Source organism: Mustela putorius, unplaced genomic scaffold (assembly GCF_011764305.1).
Source record: "Mustela putorius furo isolate JIRA1106 unplaced genomic scaffold, ASM1176430v1.1 tig00000228_pilon_pilon_pilon, whole genome shotgun sequence".
NCBI classification, from domain to species: Eukaryota; Metazoa; Chordata; class Mammalia; order Carnivora; family Mustelidae; genus Mustela; species Mustela putorius.
The window spans coordinates 3,173,994-3,197,389 of NW_025421322.1; the positions used below are offsets into that span (position 1 = coordinate 3,173,994).

Sequence of the window (23,396 nt, forward strand, 5' to 3'; positions counted from 1 at the left end):
CCGCGGGGGCACTGGCGCATGCGCTATGCAGATTGCTCGCCGCACACGTCTCCACGGACGGGACTGTCGCAACGCCTTGTCATTCTGACTCGGGGAGCCCTGGATTTCTCCCTCAGAGCTTCTGGCAGGTAGGTCGTGCGGGACTGGTGTGCCTCAGGGTCCGCGAGTTTGGGGGGAGTGGACGACGGCCCGCGCACCGGCCCAGCTCTCCTCCCAGTTTTCCCTCAGACCCCCCTGACCTCTGGCAGCCGGCGCCTGGGCCCGGCTTGCCGCCCCGCTCCTCCTTCGGTCCCTGAGCTCAAGCCCCCTGCGTTTGTCATTTCTCCGTATTGTCCCGCCGGGCGGACGCCGCCCTTGGAATGGGCTTGCGCCCCCGTCCTGCCGGGCACTCTGAAGGAATGAGTTGAGTCCTTAAGGGGACCGCGCTGAGAATCTGGGCGTCGTCCACCGTCCGCCCCTCCCATATCCCATTCCTGGGGGCTCCTCCGGCTTTGCAGGGGCTCTGTGCATTCTCCTTAGATCTGAACCGATCCCGAGTGACTGGGGTCTGATTTCAAAAAGGAAGATAGGCTGGTCGCTTGGCAGATAGTCCTGCCGTGTCAGAAGGCGTGGTACTTGGCCAGGTATTTCTTATTCTGTTAATAAAGGCATCATAAGCACGCTCCACTCCATTTATGCGTGCAGGTTTACATTCAACAAATACATACTGAGCCCTGCTTTGTGCAAGGCACATTGCTTGGAGCTGGAGGGACAACAGTGGAAAAGACAGGTAAGATTCCTGTCCTGCCCTGCTTCTAAACGTAATGTTAAGAAAGTCCTTGTTATTCCTTCTCCTTTGTCCTACATACTGCAACGGTTTGGTTTTCTTACTTCCTGCTCAAGAGCCTTCAGAGCTTTTTCATTGGTTTGGGGCTCCAAGCACGGAATGAAATAGAACTTCCAGTATGGATTCCCTGGCCTGCTCAGTGTTACCCCTCCTACTGTCTCATCCTACTCAGGACATCCAGAGCCCTCGCTCCAGAAATCACACAGAAGATTCCTGAATACTCTTTCTTCCCCATCCAAATTCCAACCCCCTAAAATCCTATTTTTTCATTGACTTTTCCGGTGGATCCACATTTTCCCTTCTTACTCAGTTTCCTATTGTACCACACTGCAAAATTTGGTCTTTTAATGTTGTAGTCTTTTTTTCCTAATTGTTTTGGTTTTTAAAAATAGTGACTAGAGCGAGACTGCCTGGTTTGACTCCCAGCACACTTACAATCTTATTGGCCTGGGTGAGGTTATGTTACCTCTCTATGCTTCAGTTTCTTCATTTATAAAATACAGGTGGTGCTAGTATTTCCCTTATGGAGTCTTGAGAATTGAATGAGTAAGGCATGTAGAATAATGCTTAACACTTAACACAGTTCTCCATAAATGTTAGCTGTTTAAGACAACCAAATTCTGTAAGAAAAGAAGCTACAACCTTATGCTACTTTTGTATACACACAGCCTGAAACTAATAAGCACAGAATAGATACCAAAAGTCTGTTAAATTTGATTAAACTGGACAATTTAGGAGGTACTTTTAAATACAAAATAATTCACGATATGATTCTTTAAATAAGAAGCTCTGTTGGGGCATGACAAATAATTTAACTTGTGTGAAATATTTCTTGTGAAACAAGATACCTGCATTTTTTCTAATAAGATATTTATTTATTTGAGAAAGAGAGAGAGCGCAAGACTGTGTGTATAAGGGGGGGCGGGGAGCAGAGGGAGAGAGGGACAAGCAGACTCCACATTGAGTATGGAGCTGGAGGGGGACTTGATCCCAGAATCCTGAGTCATGACCTGAGCTAAAACCAAGAGTTGGACACTTAACTAGCTGGGCCACCCAGGTGCTCCAAGATAACCGTGTTATTTATTTATTTATTTTTTAATATTTTTAAAAAGATTTTATTTATTTATTTGACACAGAGAGAGATCACAAGGAGGCAGAGAGGCAGACAGACAAAGGGGGGAGCAGGCTCCCCACCGAGCAGGGAACCCGTTGTGGGCCCAGGACCCTGAGATCATGAACTGAGCCAAAGGCAGAGGCTCAACCCACTGAGCCATCCAGGCGCCCCAAGATACCTGTATTCTTAAGGGAAATTGTATATCTGTCCAAATCACCAACTTTTTAGATCTGGGAGAAATCAGGTTAATGGTTAATGCTCAGGTTGTCAAACTGAAGTAGTTCTAAAGGGGTATATCTCTGGTCAACCAGGTGATAGTAAGCGGTGTGAGAAAACATGATATGTCCAATTTATTTTATTATTTTATTTTTTTAAAAGATTTTATTTATTTATTTGACAGAGAGAGATCACAAGTAGGCAGAGAGGCAGGCAGAGAGAGAGAGGAGGAAGCAGGCTCCCTGCTGAGCAGAGAGCCCAATGCAGGACTCCATCCCAGGACCCTGAGATCATGACCTGAGCCGAAGGCAGCGGCTTAACCCACTGAGCCACCCAGGCACCCCTATGTCCAATTTATTTGAAGATTTTAGGGAAAACACATTTGAAAATACTGGCATATACTTAGTGCTCATTAATAGCTAAAGGAGTAACTGTGGAAACACACAAACTGAATATTAGGAATAGATGTAAAACTCACCTGATTGTCCAGGTAGGAGTTAAAATATCTTCTGGAAGCTATTTTTAAGCAAAATCTTTAGACCTCATAAGGATATAATCTATAGTCATTCTCTTCTGCTGTTAGAACTGTTAGAGGACCACTGCTAGTTCAATCTGCTAGTTTTTCAGTCTGGTATCAAAGCTTACTCCAGTCCCCGAGTGCCAGCCTCCTCCTGTCTGTTTTAGTGCTCAGTAGATTCAAATCCAGATTGAATCAGTAGCATACTTCCCTGGCAGTGTGCTCTGTCTTGCTAGGTAAGTTCTGATTCAAGCAGATAATAGTAGCTGAATGAAATTGTTTTGTGAAATCATTCTGAATCGTTCTTAATGCAGACTGATCTGAGCCATGTCATTCACTAGCTGATTGGTTCTGCAGAACTTCATTTGCTTCCTATATATTTTTTAAATTTGAGAGATGGTTTTGGATGTACATGTACTTGTCTTTCATTTAGGTGAAAGTGAGATGACATAATCTTTGTAATTTCAATCTGGCCTCCCTGGGCCTGCTCAGTTTTATCTCTCCTCTGTTTGAGAGTAATAGCTACCGTAAATGAAGCCCTTAGTTTTTGCAAAGTGCCATGCTCGGTATGTTATGTACATTACCTTATTCTCACAGCAACGTTGTGATGATTCCCATTTATAGAGAAGGGGACTGAGGCTCAAAGAGGGAAAGTAACTTTCCTAAGATTATGTAACTAAAAAGTGTTAAGGAACATACTTGGTCCAGATTTTTCTAACTCCAAAGGAAGGGTCCTTAAATATTATACAACACTGGTTACTTTTATTTTGAATGAAGCCCTGCATTGGGAAGGAGGTAAGTGAATGGGTGGCAGTTAATTCAGTGGCATTCGGTGGGAGTGGTGCACGTCTTGATGTGGCAGTCTGTTAGTTTTTGCAGTGTTTTTGGTTGGCATAACTAGTGGGGTAACACTGCTGGCATTTCTCGGGCAGGGACCAGGGATGTTACACATGCTGGTGTGTGCAGGGAAGTGTCACAGTAAGTAGCCCAGTACCTGTTTTACATAAAAGCACAAACTATCCGATACATGGTTTTAATAGACACTGAACTTTCTCGGAGTGCAGTAAATCTAAAGGTTGTATTCCTTCCACCTCTCTTCCTTTCGCTGCTTTAGCAAGGGATGTTCACTAGTTTGGAAAGCTATGTTGACAGTGGCATTGCTGCCTTCTCTTTGAGGCTCTGGTACAACCCACCTATATTACTTTGCCTTTGTAGCTGTTGCATTCGTGGTAATTCCATGTATAGGTACCAGTAAGGACTAGTGTTAAAATATCAAAATGCTTTGAGAACAGCTTGGCTCTGCTACTCCGAGCTTCTTTTCTTCGCTCCAGACTCTTCAGATTCCCTATAGTCAGTAAGAAAAGAGTTAATGACCATGGTATGGGGGCTTCCAGGCCTCTTCTCCAGCTCTACAGGTTGCAGCAGTGCCTGTACTTGGGCCTGTGTTGTGATTACACCCCTGAGTTCAGACTGTCTCCCTATTACATAAGGCCACCCAGTAGAGGTGACATAGTTACACACAGAAGGTACACGCTATTTTATTAAAATTACTTTTTAGTTCTCCTTTACATTATAGTTAGGCCACATATTGTAGGGTATATATTGTCAAAAGTTAGATGACTAGTAGGTTATGTTATTAATTTAATTTCAATATAGAAAACAGATGTTTCAGACCATTCAGGAAAGAAGAGGGAGGAGCGCCCCGGTGGCTCAGTTGGTTAAAGGGTTTGACTCTTGATACCGGCTCAGGTTATGAACTTGGTCATGAAGTTAAGCCCCATGTTGGACTCCATGCTTAGTGTGGAGTCTGCCCAAGACTCTCTCTCCCTCTCTCTTTGTTTTGTTAAAGAGTTTATTTATTTATTTGTCAGAGAAAGCGAGAGTGCACGCACAAGCAGGCAGAGTGGCAGGAAGAGGCAGAGAGAAGCAGGCTCCCTGCTGAGCCTGATGCAGGACTCGATCTCTGGACCCCGGGATCACGACCTGAGCTGAAGGCAGCGGCTTAACTGACTGAGCCACCCAGGCGTCTCTCTCTGCATCTTCTGTTCCCCACTGCTCTGTCTTTCAAATAAATAAATAAACTGGAAAACAGAAAGAAAAAGAGGGCTGTTGAGTTTGAGAGTTGAGAACTACTGAGTAAATCCATGAGGCTACTGAAGGATTTTGTCCTTTATCCTTGTTTTAAATTGAAATCTTTTGGCTATTATGAATTACAGGTACAGCTGGCCTTGTCTCAGTGGCAGAAATGAAAACATCAGTAATTTATGTGTTTGTAGAGGGCATCATATCAGAGTAGCGAGTAGTCTAGATCAGTGATTCAGGTGGCTCTTGTTTCAACTAAGAATTTTTTGCCTTGGCAGAGGGATCTTCTCTCATAACTTATTTTTCATTCTTTCAATAGACTTTGTGCAGTGTCAGCATTGGGATGTGATTGAATTATCTGGCAATACATTCTGGAATATACTAATAATGGTCTCTTCCATCAGTAGACTTATTTTTTTCCTGTTGAATTGGTTTTTTGGTGTTAATACCATTCATGGCTCCCCTAGAGGTGCCCCTGGTGATGCATCTTCTGTGGATCAGTATCATGATAACATTTTGATCTCATCAGCCCACCTCTAAGTAAAGATTCGTTATAGTGAAGAATCAGATTTTGTACATGAATTTTTGTTTACTACACGTATTTCTATTTTTTGTATGGAAGTTCCCTGTGCCTGTACTAAATTTATTACTTTCTTTCCAGAAATGTCTAATGCAAAAGAAAGAAAACATGCTAAGAAAATGAGGAACCAGCCCACTAATGTGACTTTATCTTCTGGCTTTGTGGCCGATAGGGGCACAAAGTACCATAATGGAGGTGGAAGACATTTCCACCAAGCTCAAAAACAAGGTAAGATACACAGTACTTTCTCCACTCTGTTTGGATAAAAATGCTCTCTTTTTTAAGACTTTTATTTTATTTACTTGAGAGAGAGAGAGAGCATGCATGTGAGCCTGAGTACATGCATAAGCAGGGGGAGGGGCAGAGGGAGAGGGAGAAGCAGACTCCCCACTGAGCAGGGAGCCCGACTTGGGGCTCCATCCCAGGACTCTGAGATCATGACCTGAGCTGAAGGCAGACGCTTAACCAACTGAGCCACCCAGGCGTCCTTTGTCAGTTCTTTTTGATAGTTTTTTTAAAATAGTGAATAACCTGCATTAAAAACAGATACAGTTGACCCTCATTATTCCCACGTTTTATATTTGCAAATAAGTTGATTTGTAACCCCCAAATTAATACTTATGGTACTTTGGTGGTCATTCGTGGACTTGTGAAGAAATGGGAGAAATTTGAGTCGCTCCATATGGACGTTCTTAGCTGAGATTCCCAATTGTGTTCTTGCTTCTGCTTTTTTTTTTTTTTTTGCTTCTGCTTTCTAACAGAGATGACCAGATGGGGGACACTAGTAGGGTTTCGCAGCAGAGCCCAGGGAGCTCTGTCTCCCACTGGGGATTGAGTTCCAGCAGATCACTTAGCACTTCTGAATCTCTTTTTTCCTTTGTAAATAAAGGAAACAGAATGTACCAGGATGAGTTGTTTTAATGGTGTGAGATGGCAATCAGTGTGATATGTGTATGTATTTCCTCTAGGAACAGTGGTTCAGTATTTGCTAATTCAATGTTCTTTGTGACTTTATAGTACATAACTGCTGGGAATATAATTGGCTATATTAGAGTGGGTAGGTTATAACTCTGCCTCAACACAATTACTATTAAAGCACACTATTTTCGGGGCACCTGGGTGGCTCAGTCTAAGCATCTGTCTTCGGCTCAGGTCAGAATCCCAGGGTCTGGGATGGAGCCCAGCATAGGGCTCCCTGTTCAGTGGGGAGCTTGCTTCTTCCTCTCCCTCTGCTGCTTCCCCTGCTTATGCTTGTACTCTCTCTCTCTCTGACAAATAATTAAATAAAATCTTAAAAAAAAATTCACACTATTTTATTTCCTAAGAGGCACAGTATGTTTATTTTATATGCGTTTAACTTATGTGCTGATTTTAGAACCTTATGATATGAAGGTAATAGTTGTTCATTGGGTAGCAGTAGAAAATGCCAGTTTGGAAAGACAGCAAGTCGGTGACTAAGAACTTTATGGGGACACTTCAAAGAAGAGCATGGATTGGGTCTGATTAACTGAGTTTTAGACACATGTTCAAAATTTGAGATTCGGATCCAATAGTTGATGCCTACTATGCCATGTCAGAAGCCTTAACACATACTATCTCATTTAAACCTCCTAGCGACAAACTATAATGGAAGTAAGCTGGAACACCATAAAATTCTCTATTGAGGTCTCCCTCCATTTACAGATAGGGATTCAATGTTATCTCAAAGTCAGTGGTTTCATCGCCCAGACATTTGTATAGAGACTTTGCTTTTATTTCTTTCTTTAATTTAGCATGGGCTCCCAACTTGAGTGTGCCAGAAAATTATGATAAAAGATTAAATATACAAAATCATGTAAATTGTAGCATTTAAGAGAGCTGAGATTTAAAAATCTATTTTGTACTGTTTGGAGAAAAGGTCCCTTGTATCAGTTATATGCAAGGTTAGTTTGTCATGCTGACAACATTAGCCAGTGTAAGGCCCGCTAGCATGGTCACCTTGGGCAAGGTAATTCATTCACCTCACTCTCTGAGATTGCCTCCTCTTTAAAGGGAAGATAGTAATAACCTCCTTACAGGGTGGTTGTAGGATTAAAAACATGATTAGTGTTGCCACTTAGTGAATGTTCTCTACTGTAATGCAGATCCCTGGTAAGGCTGACCTATTTCTTTCTGTTTCCTTTCTGAAAATAAATCAGAGCCTTTCCCCGGAACTTCACGACAGCGGCAAACCAAAATGACCCACCACTCCCCCGTGGATCCTGATGTGAAGGAGCAGTCTTCCTCCAAAATCATGTTTAAAAAGAAGGGAGGTTGGAAAGCAGGTCCCGAGGGCATGTCTCAGGAAATTCCCAAGTATATAACTGGTAGGTGTTTGTGAAGAAGTGAAGTTTGATTACACGATGAGCTCTCCGTTTCCGATAAAGCCGGATTTCAGTATCTGTCTGGGCCCTGCCTCCCCATCTCCCCTCTCCTCCTCCCTTCTCGCCTCCGGCCTAGACTTTGGCTGTAGCTTCCCTGAACCTGATTGATCTCCTCTCTTCAGTCTCTCTTTTCCCTCTTGCTTGTCTTCTTATAAGTCCATATCTGTGAACTCTTCCTTTTTGTCCTAAAATCTTCTTTTCCCTTCCCCTACCTGTTTTTAAAATATAAAATGCCATCTCTGCGTCTCAGCACCCATTTTGCAAAGATGAAACCAAATTTAACACAGTCCTAGGATACGACCTCCAGGCCCTTTAGACCTTGTCTCCTGTCGCCTCTGCTATCCCCCAGCCCTGTATTCTGTAGGTGTGTCTTCTAACCTCTGTGCCTCCTGTTTACATCCAAAAAATTTCCGTTTTCCTAAAAGGAAAAGTAGTAATAGTTATGGGTACATATTTGGAAAAAGCAGAAAATATATATGTATATAAAAAAAAAAGCCTTTGAAGTCACAACCATTGTTAAAATCTTGCTTTTTCTTTGTTTTCTTATGGGATTGTTGCCCTTAAAAATGGCTGAGATTATATTGCCTGAAGGCCTCTGTTTTAAGAAATTCTTTGTAAACTTGCTTTAAACTTTTTATCTGATTAGAAAAGTAACACTGAATCCTGGTAGAAAAGAGAAGTTGAAACAGAATAGTTTCATAATCTTTAATACAGAAATAACCACCCTTGGTATTAATCTAATTGGGGGTTCAGGTGGTGGGTGAGTTGTAAGCCCACAGACTTCAGCTCTTTCTTCCTTCTGAGATCTACCAGAAGTACGGATTTGAGACTTAATCTTTATTGATGGTGCTGGTTTTGTTGACAGCTTCTACTTTTGCTCAAGCCCGAGCTGCGGAAATCAGTGCTATGTTGAAAGCAGTGACCCAGAAGTCTTCTAATTCGCTGGTTTTCCAGACCCTGCCCCGGCACATGAGACGGAGAGCCATGAGCCACAACGTCAAGCGCCTTCCCAGGCGGTTGCGGGAGATTGCCCAGAAAGAGGTATGAATTTCACTTAGTGTAAATGTTTCAGTTAGTAGTTCCTAAAAAAAATTGAGAACTGCTAACCTAATAGAGTTAAAATGAAAAAAGCAAAGTGCTCATTTTGCATATTTTGATTTAATCATGGTTCCTCCCCCACCCCTTGCTATCTAATTAGCGGGCATTTGGATATTACACATACTATTTGGAAGCCCCCCCTTTTTTTTTTATTTTCAGGTTGGAAGCCCTTCTAATGGCATTAAATAGTTGATGGTCCCCTGCCAGATTTAAAATAAAATCCTAACCTTACCAAATAAGCGATTTTAATTCTGTATTTTGGGGGTGTGGCCAGCTCAAAGTTGGAAGGGTAAGAGAAAAAAGCATCAGTGTCTGGTATTTGCCTTTTGAGTTTAACATCGAAAACCTGACACTAGGGTTTGTCATTCAAGTCTAGTTGTTTTCAGCTTCACCAAAATCCTTGGGTTGGGCATTGTCAGATGTCTAGGCTACTCATGTCTCTGCTAGTTGATTCAAAAGTTCTCCATGGAACACCTTCTCTGAACTGGTATTATTCTGGTGGTGGGGTTAGAGTTCATCAACATAAACTCTTTATCCTAAGAGGCCCGCAGACTAAAGGGGAAGAGTTTTTGGGCTTGTTTCCCCCCCACCTAAAAGTTTTGCTCTGCTATGAAGGAGATTAAGAGTGAAAACTGAACAGGGATTTTGTGCTTTCTAGACATAAAGTAAGGTTTGTTTCCTAGTGATCAGGTTTGGCATTTGTCTCTCGGGACCTAGCCAATGTGAAATATATAGGTTTTCCTCGCTTGATATTTTTCATCCTATGTTTTGAGTTTTCGTTCTAATCTCAGAGGTTAAAAGCCCAATAACAAAAAAGCTAGCATCTCACTGTTGTCTTGCTCTTTCAATGAATAGCCACAGTAAGCTTGTGTTATTGTGTGGAGCCTTTTATAAATATTCTAATCCTCATAGTCCACGAAGCTTGCCCAGTTAGTGATAGGACTGGGCTTCCTCTCTAAGTTTGCCCATCTCTGAGGTCTTCATTCTGTTGCCTCCCCTTCTGCTCTTTGGAGAGATAACCAAGTTAAAAAAATAAGCATACTGGGGTGCCTGGGTGGCTCAGTGGGTTAAGCATCTGCCTTCGGTTTAAGTCATGATCTCCATGTCCTGGAATCGAGCCCCGTGTCGGGTGCCCTGCTCAGCGGGGAGTCTGTTTCCCCATCTTCCTCTGCTCCTACCCCTACTTGTGCTCAGTCTCTCTCAAATAAAATCTTTAAAAAAAAATTAAGCGTACTAATGGAGTCTACCTAATCTAAAGCTAGTTGTTTGAATTCCTCACACATAACTTTGTTTTGAGACTGTTACAAAGTAGGATCTGCCTCTGTCCTTGAAACCGCAGGCCGAGAAAGCAGTACATCAGAAAAAAGAACATTCAAAGAATAAATGCCATAAAGCTCGAAGATGCCACAAAAACCGGGTGCTAGAATTCAACCGTAGACAAAAGAAGAACATATGGTTGGAGACTCACATCTGGCACGCCAAGCGGTTTCACATGGTCAAGAAGTGGGGCTACTGTCTGGGGGAGAGGCCGACGGTGAAGAGCCACAGAGCCTGCTACCGAGCCATGACAAACCGCTGCCTCCTTCAGGTGTGTGCTTCCGGCTGCGTTTCTTTTTCGATTTGTTTCGACAAAATGGAAGTGATGTCTGGGCTCAGTCCTAAGGGGTAAGACAGTGGGAGAGTCGGGGAGGCAGAGGAAGTCAGGTAAGACGGAATAACAGAAATAAATTCGATGTGATTAAGACGAAGAGAGTGGGATTGAAGATAACGTGAAGGGGAGGTTAGTTTGGGAAAAATAAGGAGGAACCAGGTCCTGCAGGGTCTTGGTGGTCACATTTGAGATTTCTTCAGTACTGATTCATTTAGAAGTCATTGCTCCACACCAAATATTTGTGTGCCCTTAGAGCTATGTTCAAAATGCTGCTCTGGATGCTTATGATTCAGTGGGATGCTGGGAAGTTTGTTCCAAATTCTTTGAGAGGACAGTTTGTTGTAGAGCTGGTGGTAGTATTAATCTTGTCCCTCTCCCCTATCCCAGTTGCTAACAAATTGCTTTCTCTCTCCCAGTAAATATTTAGAAATCTCCTCTAGGCAGAGGATCTTTCAATGGCAGGGTGGCCTTGGCCAGATTTTTTTTTTTTAACTTTTTTATCTGAGTGTAGTTGACACATAGTCTTAATGAGTCACAGGTGTACAACAGTGATTCTGCTTCTCTCTGTTATGCCACACTCACCGCAGCATAGCTGCCATCTGTCACCACACAATGCTATTACAGTATCATTGACTGTATTCTTTGTTGTGCCTTTTAGCCCCGTGACCTGTTCATTCCATAATTGGAAGCCTTGACCAAGTTTTGAAAGCCATTGATACTGTGATTCTTTGATACCAAGATCTGGAGAGCAATATAGCAAAATAATCAATATAAGAACCTTTAAAAAATTGTGGTTAAATGTGTATAGCATCAAATTTGTACACTTTAATTACTTTCTTTTTTAAGGTTTTTGTTTTTTTTATTTTGACAGAGAGAGGCAGAGCAAGAGAGGGAAAACAAGCAGGGGGAGTGGAGAGAGAGAAGCTGGCTTCCTGCCGAGCCAGGAGCCTGATGTAGAGCTTGATCCCAGGAACCTGGGATCATGACCTGAACCGAAGGCCGATGCCTAACCAACTGAGCCACACAGGCGCCCCAAGATTTTGTTTTTTAAATAATCTTTATACCCAACATGGGGCTTGAGCTTACAACCCTCAGATCAAGAGTTGCATGCCCTACAGAATGAGACAGCCAGGCACGCCCTTTAATTAAGTGCGTACTCCTGTGGCATTAACCGTAGTCCTGTTGTTGTGTAACTATGGCCACCGTCCATCTCCAGATCTTTTTCATCTTCTCAAAATGAAACTACCCCTGTTAAACAGTAACTCCCCGTTGCCCACCCTCTTGCTCCCAGCAACCACCATTCTACTTTCTGTCGCTAGGAATTTGACCATTCTAGATGCCTCATATAAGTAGAATCACACAATATTTATCCTTTTGAGACTGACTTATTTCACTTAACATAATGTCTTCAAGGTTCAGCCATGTCGTCTCATGTGTTGGAATTTCCTCATGTTTGAGGCTGAATAGTACTGCGTTGTATGTGATACTCCCATCTTGTTTATCTGTTTATCCAACAGTGGGCATTTGAGCCAGCTAGGAGCACTCACAGATATTCTTTCTGACAAGGATACCGTAACTTAACATTTTAAATGAAAATTCATTTTGACTTTGCTTAAGATTGGTTTAAGAATATTTGGGGTGCCTGGGTGGCTCAGTGGGTTAAAACCTCTGCCTTCGGCTCTGATCATGATCCCAAGGTCCTGGGATTGAGCCCTGCATCGGGCTCTCTGCTTAGCAGGGAGCCGCTTCCTCCTCTCTCTCTGCCTGCCTCTCTGCCTACTTGTGATCTCTGTCTATAAAATAAATAAATAAAATCTTAAAAAAAAAAAAGAATATTTGCTAATGTGCTAGGAATAGACAGATTTCAGATTTTGATTTATGAAATGATAGCTTTAGCAATTTGGTCTGTGTCATGGACCTGTGGAAGTTTTTCTGATGTGGCCTTTGGCTTCTCACAGTTTTCCCCCATGTCCTTTCCTGAGTATTTAATTATGTCTCTCCCTCTGTGCAGGATTTATCCTACTACTGTTGTTTGGAGTTGAAGGGCAAAGAGGAAGAAATCCTGAAGGCTCTTTCTCCGATGTGTAGCATAGATGCAGGTAAACCTTTTTCAAAGCTGAGCACTATTTTAGTCTTTGAGTATTTACTCATATCCCTAGCAAGGAAGCTTTTTGGAATTTAAACATATATCAAAATGCGAGAGTTCTTGTTCCCAAGGAGCGTGTTAATGTTAGAGAAGTGGGGGTTGTTTCAGATCATTTCTAACGTTGTCAGGTGTTAAGTGAGAGAGCCATTGTTCGGGTGGAGTGACTTCAGTCAGGCAGAAACCTCTTCAAATCATTCATTCACTGTTTATTGAGAACTTACCGTGTGCCAGGCTTTGATCTATGCAGTGATCAAAAGCAAACCTCATCCCTCAGGGAGATAGACAACAAGAAACAGTGTGGCGATTGGGCGATAGCACCGCCATCTAAGCACCGAGATCATGACATGTTACGTGTTGTCTTTGTTTACATCAGGACTGACTTTCGCGGCAGTTCACTGCCTGTCTGGGAAGTGCCAAGGAAGTGTCCTGCTCTATCGGGCAAACAGATACCCTCGAGAGATGCTGGGGCCTGTCACGTTTATTTGGAAGTCTGAGAGGACCCCCAGTCACACTTCTGAGAGCAGGCAGTTGTGGATCTGGCTTCATCCAATGCTTAAACAGGTATAATCCTTGAGATGATTTCCTCACAACTCTGTTACTGCATTCTTTTTCTTTTTTTAAGATTTTATTTATTTGACAGAGCGAGAGAGGAAATGCAAGCAGGGAGAGTGGGAGAGGGAGAAGCAGGCTTCCCGCTGAGCATGGAGCCCGATGTGGGGCTTGATTCCAGGACCCTGTGATCATGGCCTGAGTCTAAGGCAGATGCTTAATGACTGAGCCGCCCAGGTGCCCCTGTTACTGCATTCTTAATTACCATTGAAATCAGTGCTTTGGAAGTTTAAGTAGTATAAAAGTTGGGCGGATAGCTTGGTATTTGAATAGAGGGAAAAAAATGTTATGTGAATATGAAACGAAGCAAATCTTGACCTTTTACGTTTTGGTAAACCATATGCAAAAGTAGAGATAAAGACCCACTGAATAAATAGTGGCTTGAAGGGCTGCATTTGGTCTGATGCTCCCATGATGACTGAATTCACTGGTATCTATGTGCTTGTCAGAGCCTCTTTGATGAGGAGTAGCTGTTTTAAGTAAGTCTGATGATTTTTAATCTCTGTTAATCTTTTTTTTTTGGTCTATTCACTGGTTTCATATGGTAAGCCGTAAATTTTCTCTTTAACCTCATTTTCAAAAAAATGTTAACTGTTCAGAGTAGTCATGTTGTTTTCATTACTCTTTCATTAACCTTCACAAACTTAGGAGTTTGGTTTTTTAAAAAGATTTTATTTATTTAAGATTTTTTCTTTCTTTCTTTCTTTTTTTTTTTTTTTTTTTTTTGGTCAGAGAGAGAGCGCAAGTAGAGGGAGAGGCAGGCAAAGGGAGAAGCAGGTTCCCTGTTGAACAAGGAGCCCATGCAGGACTTGATCCCAAGACTGTGGGATTTTGACCAACCGAGCCACCCAGGTGTCCCAAGATGTTATTTATTTATTTGACAGAGAAGTGCACAATCAGGCGGGACTCAATCCCAGAACCCTGGGATCATGACCCAAGCCTAAGACAGAGGTGTAACCAACTGAGCCACCCAGGCGCCTCTGACACTTAGGAGCTTTTTTGTTTCAAATGCCATGCCATGTTTAGAAGCAACAAAAAAGCTTTTTTTTTTTTTTTTTTTTTTTTTTTTTTTAAGATTTTATTTATTTGATAGAGTGAGACACAGCAAGAGAGGGAACACAAGCAGGGGGCTTGTGTGGGAGAGGGAGAAGTAGGCTTCCCACTGAGCAGGGAGCCCAATGCAGGGCTCCATCCCAGGACCTTGGGATCAGGACCTGAGCTGTAGGTAGACACTTAACGACTGAGCCACTCAGGCGCCCCAAAAGCTTTTTGATGATGGTGAATTTCATTTAATTTGTAAAGGGATAAAGATGTAAATTTTTTATTTATTATTATTATTTATTTATTTATTTTTAAAAAAGATTTTATTTATTTATTTGACAGACAGAGATCACAAGTAGGGAGAGAGGCAGGCAGAGAGAGAGAGAGAGGAAGCAGGTTCTTCTCTGAGCAGAGGACCTGATGTGGGGCTCGATCCCAGGACTCTGGGATCATGACCTGAGCCAAAGGCAGAGGCTTTAACCCACTGAGCCACCCAGGCACCCCAAGATGTAAATTTTTTAAAGGGAGTAAAAAATCATATGAACTAAACCCCCTGAAGTGTCTCAATATTTCCTTAGGATATTTTAGAGGAACTCAAAGCAGCGTGCCAGTGTGTGGAACCCATCAAACCCACCATCTGCACCCCCGGCCCCCTGCTGACAACATCCGAAGAAAAAAGCCAAACTGAACTGCCTGATGAGAAAATTGGCAAGAAAAGAAAACGGAAAGATGATGGAGAAAATGCTAAACCTGTTAAAAAAGTCATCGGTGACGGAACTAGAGACCCACACCAGCCATCTTCTTGGATCTCCGCAGCCACAGGCATTATAATCAGGTACAGGCTGGATTCGCTCTGAACCCACTGAATAGTTTTAGTGAAGACTTGCTCTGTTTTCACCAGTGGCTCAGACACTGTGTACGGTGGACGTTTCCATCTCGAGACCTTTTCTCTCTTTCAGTGATTTGACGATGGAGATGAACAGGCTCCGGTTGATCGGTCCGCTTTCCCACTCCATCCTGACCGAGGCGCTGAAGGCCGCTTCTGTCCAGACCGTGAGAGTAAATGCGACTGTGGTGCTTTATTCCACTCATGTCCTTCTTAGCAAATTTGTGAGACCTAACATATTTCGGTACCGTTTGGGGCCACAGCCTATAAATGTTTCTTTCTCTGTCTCTGCTTCTTATCAAAGACTTGGTCACCTTCCACTTCTAGAAGAACAGATCTCAGTGAATCTAATAAGTAAACAGACTTGTTCTTATTAAATGCAGACTATCCATGTAGATGGTGAGTTTTGTGAGTTTTGTGGGTAACAGAGCCCTTAAAGTTAGTAAAATTCTGTGCCATTTTTTGTTTGTTTGTACTTGTGTGGTGCATATTTTCTGGGGCTATTTGTTTTTTTTTTTATTTAAATTCATTTAACACAGTGTATTGTTAGTTTCAGAGGCAGAGTTCAGTGATTCATCAGTTTTACAGAACACCCAGTGCTCATTATATCACGTGCCCTCCTTAATGGCCATCACCCAGTGACCCCATCCCCCCACCTCCCCTCCAACAACCCTCAGTTTGTTTCCTATGATTAAGAGTCTCTTACAGTTTGTCTCCCTCTCTCATTTCATCTTGTTTTATTTTTCCCTCCCTTCCCTTCTGATCCTCTGTTTTTTTTTTGTTTTTGTTTTTGTTTTGTTTTTTAAATATTTTATTTATTTATTTGTCAGAGAGAGAGCGAGCGGGAGTGAGCACAGGCAGACAGAGTGGAAGGCAGAGTCAGAGGGAGAAGCAGGCTCCCTGTGGAGCAAGGAGCCCGATGTGGGACTCGATCCCAGGATGCTGGGATCATGACCTGAGCCGAAGGCAGCTGCTTAACCAACTGAGCCACCCAGGCATCCCTGTTTTTTTTTTTTTTTTTTTTTTTTTTAAAGATTTTACTTATTTATTTGACAGAGAGAAATCACAACTAGACTGAGAGGCAGGCAGAGAGAGAGAGGGAAGCAGGCTCCCCGCTGAGCAGAGAGCCTGATGCGGGACTCGATCCCAGGACCCCGAGATCATGACCCAAGCCGAAGGCAGTGGCTTAACCCACTGAGCCACCCAGGTGCCCCTGATCCTCTGTTTTGTTTCTTATTCCACATGAATGGAATATTCCACTCATTCCACATGAGTGAAATCGTATGGTATTTGACTTTCTTTGAGTGACTGATTTCACTGATTTATCATATCATAAGTGACTGATTTATCATAACATACTCTAGTTCTATCCATATTGTTACAAATGGCAAGATTTCAGGTTTTTGATGGTTGCATATTAGTCCATTGTGTGTGTGTGTGTGTGTGTATTTTTTTAAAGATTTTATTTATTTATTTGACAGATAGATATCACAAGTAGGCAGCGAGGCAGACAAAGGGGTGGGGGCAGGCTCTCTGCTGGGCAGAGAGCCTGATGCAGGGCTCGATCCCAGGACCCTGGGATCGTGATCTGAGCTGAAGGCAGAGGCTTTAACCCACTGAGCCACCCAGGCGCCCCTCCATTGTATATTTATATCACATCTTCTTTACCTGTTCACCTGTTGATGGACATCTGGGCTCTTTCCATAGTTTGGCTATTGTGGACATTGCTGCTATAAACATTCGGCTTCACATGCCCCTTCGGATCACTACATTTGTATCTTTAGGGTAAATACCCAGTAGTGCGATTGCTGGGTCATAGGGTAGCTCTATTTTTAACGTTTTGGGGAACCTCCATGCTGTTTTCCAGAGTGGCTGCACTAGCTTGCATTCCCTCCAGCAATGTAATAAGGCTCTCTGGGGCTAGTTTTAAAGGTCTGTGGTCCCGAAAAGGTTAAGAGCAGTATGTCTAGCGTGGCCCTGTCCAGCTTTCGGCAAGGGTGCGCCGAGTGTGGTAGCTGTTAGCCCATGTAGCTCTTGAGCACTTGAGATGTGGCTGGTGTGACTGAGGAGCTGAATTTGTACCTTCATTGAATTTTAATTACCTAGAAATTAAATAAAAATAGATCTCTGTGGCTGGTGGCTACCAAGTTGCCCCTGCAGCTCTAGAGAAGAGCGACGAGGTTAGGAATCAGACGCTCCAGGTTCAGATTTGGTTTGTTTCCTTGTGTTAGCACAGCTGACCCTTGCGTGCCGGGGCCTCCCACAGAGTTCATGTGGTTAGACAAGATGTAGGTGGGAACAGATTTTGAGCTGTTAGAAGAAAAATACTTTAAAAATCAAAAGCTACTTCTCTCTCTCTCTCTCTGCTTCTACACCGGCCTCAACCAGTGTGTCTCACCGAAGCAGCTTCCTCACTTCCTCTGCTCTTCCTTCCTTTCACCACAGCCTCCACACAGGGAACAGAATGGTCTCTTACCAGTTGGTTCATATATTGTCATTTCCCGATCTAAAGCTATTGAGTAGCTTCTTACTGTATTTGTGGTCATTCATGTGACTGCGTGCTCTCATGGCTTCCTGCCTCTGGCTCTGTCTCTCCGCACTGCAGCTCAGCCGTGCTGTCCTTCTCTCAGGTCCTGGAATATGTCAGGTCTCCGCTCCCTTAAAGCCTTCACACCTCCTTTCTTCCCACCTGGCCAAATGTTCTGTCCTCGCACCCTCTTTGCTTGGTAAACCTTCCTTAGTCTTCAGATTTCAGCCTTCATCTCATTTCTCTCTGGAATCCCTTCCTGACCCTCAAGTTAAATGAAATCAATTATATTGTATTTCATTGCATTTTGTACATTTCTCAGTTTATATGTTTAGATTTGCTTGTGTACTTAGGCGATGTTCATATTGAACTTGGTGAGGGCAAGGACTCTGTCCCCCAGTTTTTAGCACAGAGGAGGGGCTCCATTCCAGCTCGTAAGTCGCTCAGGGAGGATTTGAACCTGAGAAGTTTGGTTCCGGAGCCTGTGTTTTAAACCAATAAGCTATGCTATCTGAGTGACATAAATAGCTTGTATGTTAACAGGTTGCTTCCATAGAATCTGTAGGAGCACGTCCTACTTCAGTGAACTTCCGTATGAATCATGGCTGTAAGTCTTGTGCTCTGTGTGCACCTGGTAAGGAGGTGCTTTTTGGTTTTCTTTTTTCAAATTATTTATTTATTTATTTAGATTTTATTTATTTATTTGAGAGACAGAGATAGCAACAGCATGAACCAGGGTGGGGAAGGAGAAGCAGGCTCTCCGCTGGGCTTGGGGCCCGAGACGGGGCTCAATCCTAGGACCCTGGGATCACAACCCAAACCAAAGGCAGATGCTTAACTGACTGAGCCACCCAGGCACCCCAGGTTCTTATATTTTTATTCATGTAAGTAATCTCTGTACTAGCATAGAGCTCAAACTCATGACCCTGATATTAAGAGTTTCAGTCTCTTCTGACTGAGCCAGCCAAGTACCCCTGAGATGATTTTTGAAACCTTGCTCAATTCCTCATTCTATCTGGGAAAAATACAAGTAGAAGACTTGTGTATCTTATTTGAAGTTTCTAGGAATAAAGCAATTGTAAGATATCCTTTTTCCAAAGATTTCTTCAGACTGTGTAGGTTTGGTGTTTCTTTTTGTGGGGAAAGTCTTATTGCTTAAATTGGTATGAAGTTGGCAGTAGTGGGAGAGGAGCAAGGGGCAGGCCTCTTTCCTCAGTAGTGTGCTGAGAGAAGAACACAGGTGTCTCTCTGAAAACCATAGGTGTGGTTTTTAGTGTGTGAAATCTTGAGAGAAGTGTAATGCTATGTCCATGCCTCTGCTTAGAAGAGCACTTAGGTTGGTATGAATTAGTGTGTTAAACAGGGGAGCAGTTGTCTACGAATCTCAGCCCTAACAATGATCAAGTCTGATTCATCATTTCTCTGGTGAATAGGAGTTGTTATTTTTCAGGAGGGAGAAGACACGGAGAAGACACCTCACCACTGGTGGATTGAAACCTGTAAGAATCCTGATAGCGTTTCCCTTCATCACAGACAAGAAGCCATTTTTGAGTTGTTGGGAGGTATTCAGAGGGAAGACTGACCGGGTGGTTTGGGGACGGAGGGAGGAGTGGGAAGTGCATTAAAAGAGTGTTTTACAGTTGGGCTAACTACATGGAGCAGTGCTTTTTAACTTGGAACTCCTTGTCATAATACAGCAAGAGAACATGGAAGAGTGGTGCCTGACTCAGTGAATTAGGAAACTCTGAGTTTATGTTAATATGCCAAATAACTGGCATTCTGATATGATAGGTAAACACATAGCTCAGGTACTGAAACGAAGGTCTCTACTTATCCGTACACAATTACGTTTGTTTGTGAAGCTACTGTAGTTATCACTAATGGAAATCTACATGTCCATGTTGTAAAATAATCTGTTATGTTAACTTAATGTTTTTGGTAAGAAATGTTACTCTCTATGAATGTTAATTTACTCTCTTCAAGTATTAATGGGACAAAAGAGGAATGTAGGTTTTTTAATAATTAGCCCAAGAAGCAATTTTTATTAAAAAATTTGAATATTCAAGCAAGTGTATATATTGTGAATGACTTTGTAAAAGGTTGGGTTTTATTTGTTTTTTGTTAAAGGAATTACATCACCAGCAGAAATTCCATCCGGTACTATTTTGGGACTGACTGTTGGGGATCCTCGAATAAATTTGCCTCCAAAGAGGTCCAAAGTTTTGCCCAATCCAGAAAAATGCCAAGGTAAAGTTTCTAGAACACTCCTGGTTTTCCTTTCAATTTTGAGTAGTTTAGTTCTATGAGAAGAGTTCTGACAGGTCTGCATTGACTTCATCTGTAAAAAGTTAGGGTGATCTTTACCTGCCTCCCTTTCAAGGTGATTATAACCAAAGGAGATGGTGTGTATGGAAGTGTCTTTTAGCTAGGAGACGTGTAGCCTTATCCTTATGTTCATTTTTTTTTTTTCACCTGAGTTCTTTATTTTTAGTATCTGGTAAAAACCTGTCGTTCTGCAAACCGGGTTCTCTGAAAATGCCTGGCATTTCAGAATTTTAATTGTGAGGAAGGGATCTGCACCCGCAGCTGGTCTTGTGCTCATTGGAAGCCTCTGTCTGACCATACAGATGATCCAGGTTCGAATCCTGGCAAGGCCATCCCAGGTGCTGAAGGGTAAGAAGTCTTGGTTTAGACTCAGTAGAGTGGCCTGTGGGAGGTTGTTGGGTGGGGTGGCATCAGATGGTGGTTAGGAGCCTGCTAAAATTTTAGTCTGATCTGATTCTCAACAATGGTGATAATATCGTGTTGTATTTACTGTCATTTAAATACTGAATTGGAAGAATCATTAAAATTACCTTCTGAATTTTGAGAGGAAAAATACAGGTATGTGTAGTAATAACTTCAGTTTTGTTTTTTTTTTAACCTCCACATGTAGTTAATAGCTTATTAAAGGAGCAACAAATTAGTCTGTCAGATCCTTACATGAAAGGGGGGTTGGATGAGAGGAGTTTGAAGCTCTGTCGGCAGGTTAGTTAATCATGGAGCCTCAGATATTACTCAGTGAGTTGTTGCCTCTTTTCTTTTTTAATGGCATTATTGTCTGATGCAACCCTCAAAGTTGCAGTGTTGACTGAGCATTAAACACTGACTATCTTAATTGCCTTAAAGCTGTAGTTTCAACTCCACTTACTTTCCCTTGCTGCCTCAGATCCCTTTTTGGAATGAGGTAGTTACGTGTTAAATTCTTTTTAATGCTTTTATCTTCATAGGAATCAGTTCCAGGAAAATTAAAGTCTACCTTAAGACATATGATTTAATTTCTTTAAGAGCCTACCATCTTGGTAGTCCTTGTTGTATTTTATTAAAACCTGTTTTAGGTAATTTCATTGAAGAAGGAATGGTATGTGAGCTACATAAAAAATTAAACTTTTTGAGGAATTAGGATTATAACAATATCACTAATAGATGTAACATATCATCTAGGATGATAACTTAAAACTAAAGTTAGAAATAGACTTTGATGAGCCGGGTCAATTAATAAAAGATTAATCCCTTGGAAGAGTCTCGGTGTCATGATGATTGAAAACTTAATTCTCTGATGTACTTCCAGTTTCTCTTTCTACATCTGAAGTCGTTCTCTGCCTATTTTAACTGGGACAAAATGGACCAATTTTGGTGCTACTTAAACCACAAAGAAGGGTTTGCCCTTCTTATTTGCAGGACAAACTGTCTTGTGTGTACTGGGGATTTGAGGATTCTGAAAAGAAGGGGTATATGAATGTGATATTGCGATATAATAAGAAATATGTATTTTGGTCTTCGTGCAGCTGCCCCTTTCTTGGTATAGAGCTCCTAAAGTCCTTGTAATTCCCTAAGTGATAACAGCCTTAAAGCCTTAAAGGCTAAAGGAGTGTCTTTTCTTATTCATTAAAGCCCCTTTCAGTCACAACTTTTATGTTAATGAGGTTAAAAAGTCTCTAGGATGGTGGGCTGGTTAACCAGGGGAACCAACCTCAAGGTTAGAGCGTTAGAACTTTCTCAGACACTTCTACCCCTGCCCCATCCAGACCTGCCTCTGGGAGGGGGAGGTGGGTTAGAGATTGAGTTTGATTGTCAACAGGCAATGATTTAATTGGTCATGCCTACTTGATTATGACTGTGTAAAATCTTATACAGTTGGGGTTTGGAGAACTTCCCGTTTGCTGAACACTTGAAGATGCTGGGAGGGCAGTGAGTTTGAAGAGGGCCAGGGCCTCCTTGTTCCCTTGTTCCCTCATACTTACCCCGTGTTTCTCTTCCATCTGGCTGTTGGCTGAGTTAAATCTTTTCATTAAAAAACAAAGCAAAACAAAACAGTAATGGAGTCAGTAAACTTTTCTTGAGTTCTGGGAGCCATTCTAGCCAATTACTGAATTTGAGGAGGGGGTCGTATAGGTGGGACCAATTTCTAGCCAGCTGGTCAGAGGTATTGGAGACCAGGGACTTCCAACTGGCATCTGAAGAAGGGGCAGTCTTGTGGGACTGAGTCCTTAACCTCTGGGATCTGACACCATCTCCAGGAAGGTGTGTCAGAACTGGTGTGAATTGTAGGACACCCAGCCCGTGTTGCAGGATTGCTTGCTCTCGGGAAAATGGCTGCACGTTTGAGTGTCAGAAGTGTTCGGAGTAGAATAGCAAGACTGTAGGGAGGGAAATAGTCTTTCGGTGAAGAAACTTGTCAGATGCACTGAAGAAGTTTACTTGGTTTGATCCTGGATTTTGATTTGAATATTACTAATTTGTTTTTGCAAATCTTTTCAACTTAACAACAGCATTGCACTATGTAAGTAACTGGCTTTCCATGTGAGATTTTTGAAATATAATTCCTGTTGCACTGTCATTGTAGGATTTATTCTCCTTAATCTTTCTCTTTATGTACTCTTCGATAGTGTCTACCCAAAACACAGGAAGAATCGAGTTGGCTTTAGAGGGATAGGTGAGAAATCATCCCTTTTTACACCTTTTCCAAGTACCTTTAGAGCACGGAGCTGCAGGTGACTTCATGAAGTGTCGAATTATTGGTCATTTTGCACTGACTCCTCCATTTCTGCTCTTGGGAGAAAAAGCCCTCATAGCTTCAGTTGGTCTCTTTTAACTGTTCTGCAGGTTTAATTTAGAATAGAGTGAATTTGAAGACTAACTTTGGTTTATTTGATTCCCAAACGAGGCAAACTTTAATTTCCTTTGCTTCCCTAAGGAAAACTTATTAAGAAAGTTTTAATTTAAAATTTGGTCATCTTCAAATACATTTAAGAAAGAAAAACTATTTCCTTCAACCTTTAAGTTATTCTGTAGTTATGCAGTGAATTAGAAGGCTTTTGCCTGGTATGAAAGAAAGTATTCTTTATTTGGGTCTTGGGCCAAGGATTTAGAATTCCATTCAGAATCAATTGTCATTCTAGGCCCACTTAGGTACATGCTGGCTCAGCTGGTAACATTCTTTTTCCCTCAGTACTAGACTCTTGACCTAAAAGGGTCTTTCCCTTTGCCTCAGGCATACTCTGATATGTTTTAAATAGAGTTTATATTTTAGAACAGTTTTAGGTTCACAGCAAAGTTGAGTAGAAGGAATAGAAAGTTCCTGTATTCCCCTGCCCTCACATACACACAGCCTCCACTGACACATCATTGTCGCCCAAAGTCCACGGTTTCCATCAGGGTG

General features: G+C 42.2%; 1 protein-coding gene across 3 annotated transcripts in view; it reads left to right on the forward strand.

Moving 5' to 3' along the window:
- Positions 1 to 11: 11 nt before the first annotated feature.
- The window catches only part of POP1 (POP1 homolog, ribonuclease P/MRP subunit), a 37,771-nt gene continuing 14,386 nt past the window's right edge, over positions 12 to 23,396 (forward strand). The window contains exons 1-11 of one of the 3 annotated variants that reach the window (XM_045077976.1): positions 12 to 128; positions 5,417 to 5,563; positions 7,513 to 7,680; positions 8,603 to 8,778; positions 10,175 to 10,423; positions 12,498 to 12,585; positions 13,006 to 13,193; positions 14,861 to 15,117; positions 15,242 to 15,392; positions 19,146 to 19,257; positions 19,823 to 19,942. In XM_045077976.1, coding sequence (XP_044933911.1) covers positions 5,419 to 5,563; positions 7,513 to 7,680; positions 8,603 to 8,778; positions 10,175 to 10,423; positions 12,498 to 12,585; positions 13,006 to 13,193; positions 14,861 to 15,117; positions 15,242 to 15,392; positions 19,146 to 19,257; positions 19,823 to 19,942 — 1,654 coding nt within the window. In that variant the 5' untranslated portion in view covers positions 12 to 128; positions 5,417 to 5,418. The remainder of the gene's footprint in view (positions 129 to 5,416; positions 5,564 to 7,512; positions 7,681 to 8,602; positions 8,779 to 10,174; positions 10,424 to 12,497; positions 12,586 to 13,005; positions 13,194 to 14,860; positions 15,118 to 15,241; positions 15,393 to 19,145; positions 19,258 to 19,822; positions 19,943 to 23,396) is intronic. The other 2 variants (XM_004768911.3, XM_004768912.3) reach the window with 2 other exon arrangements.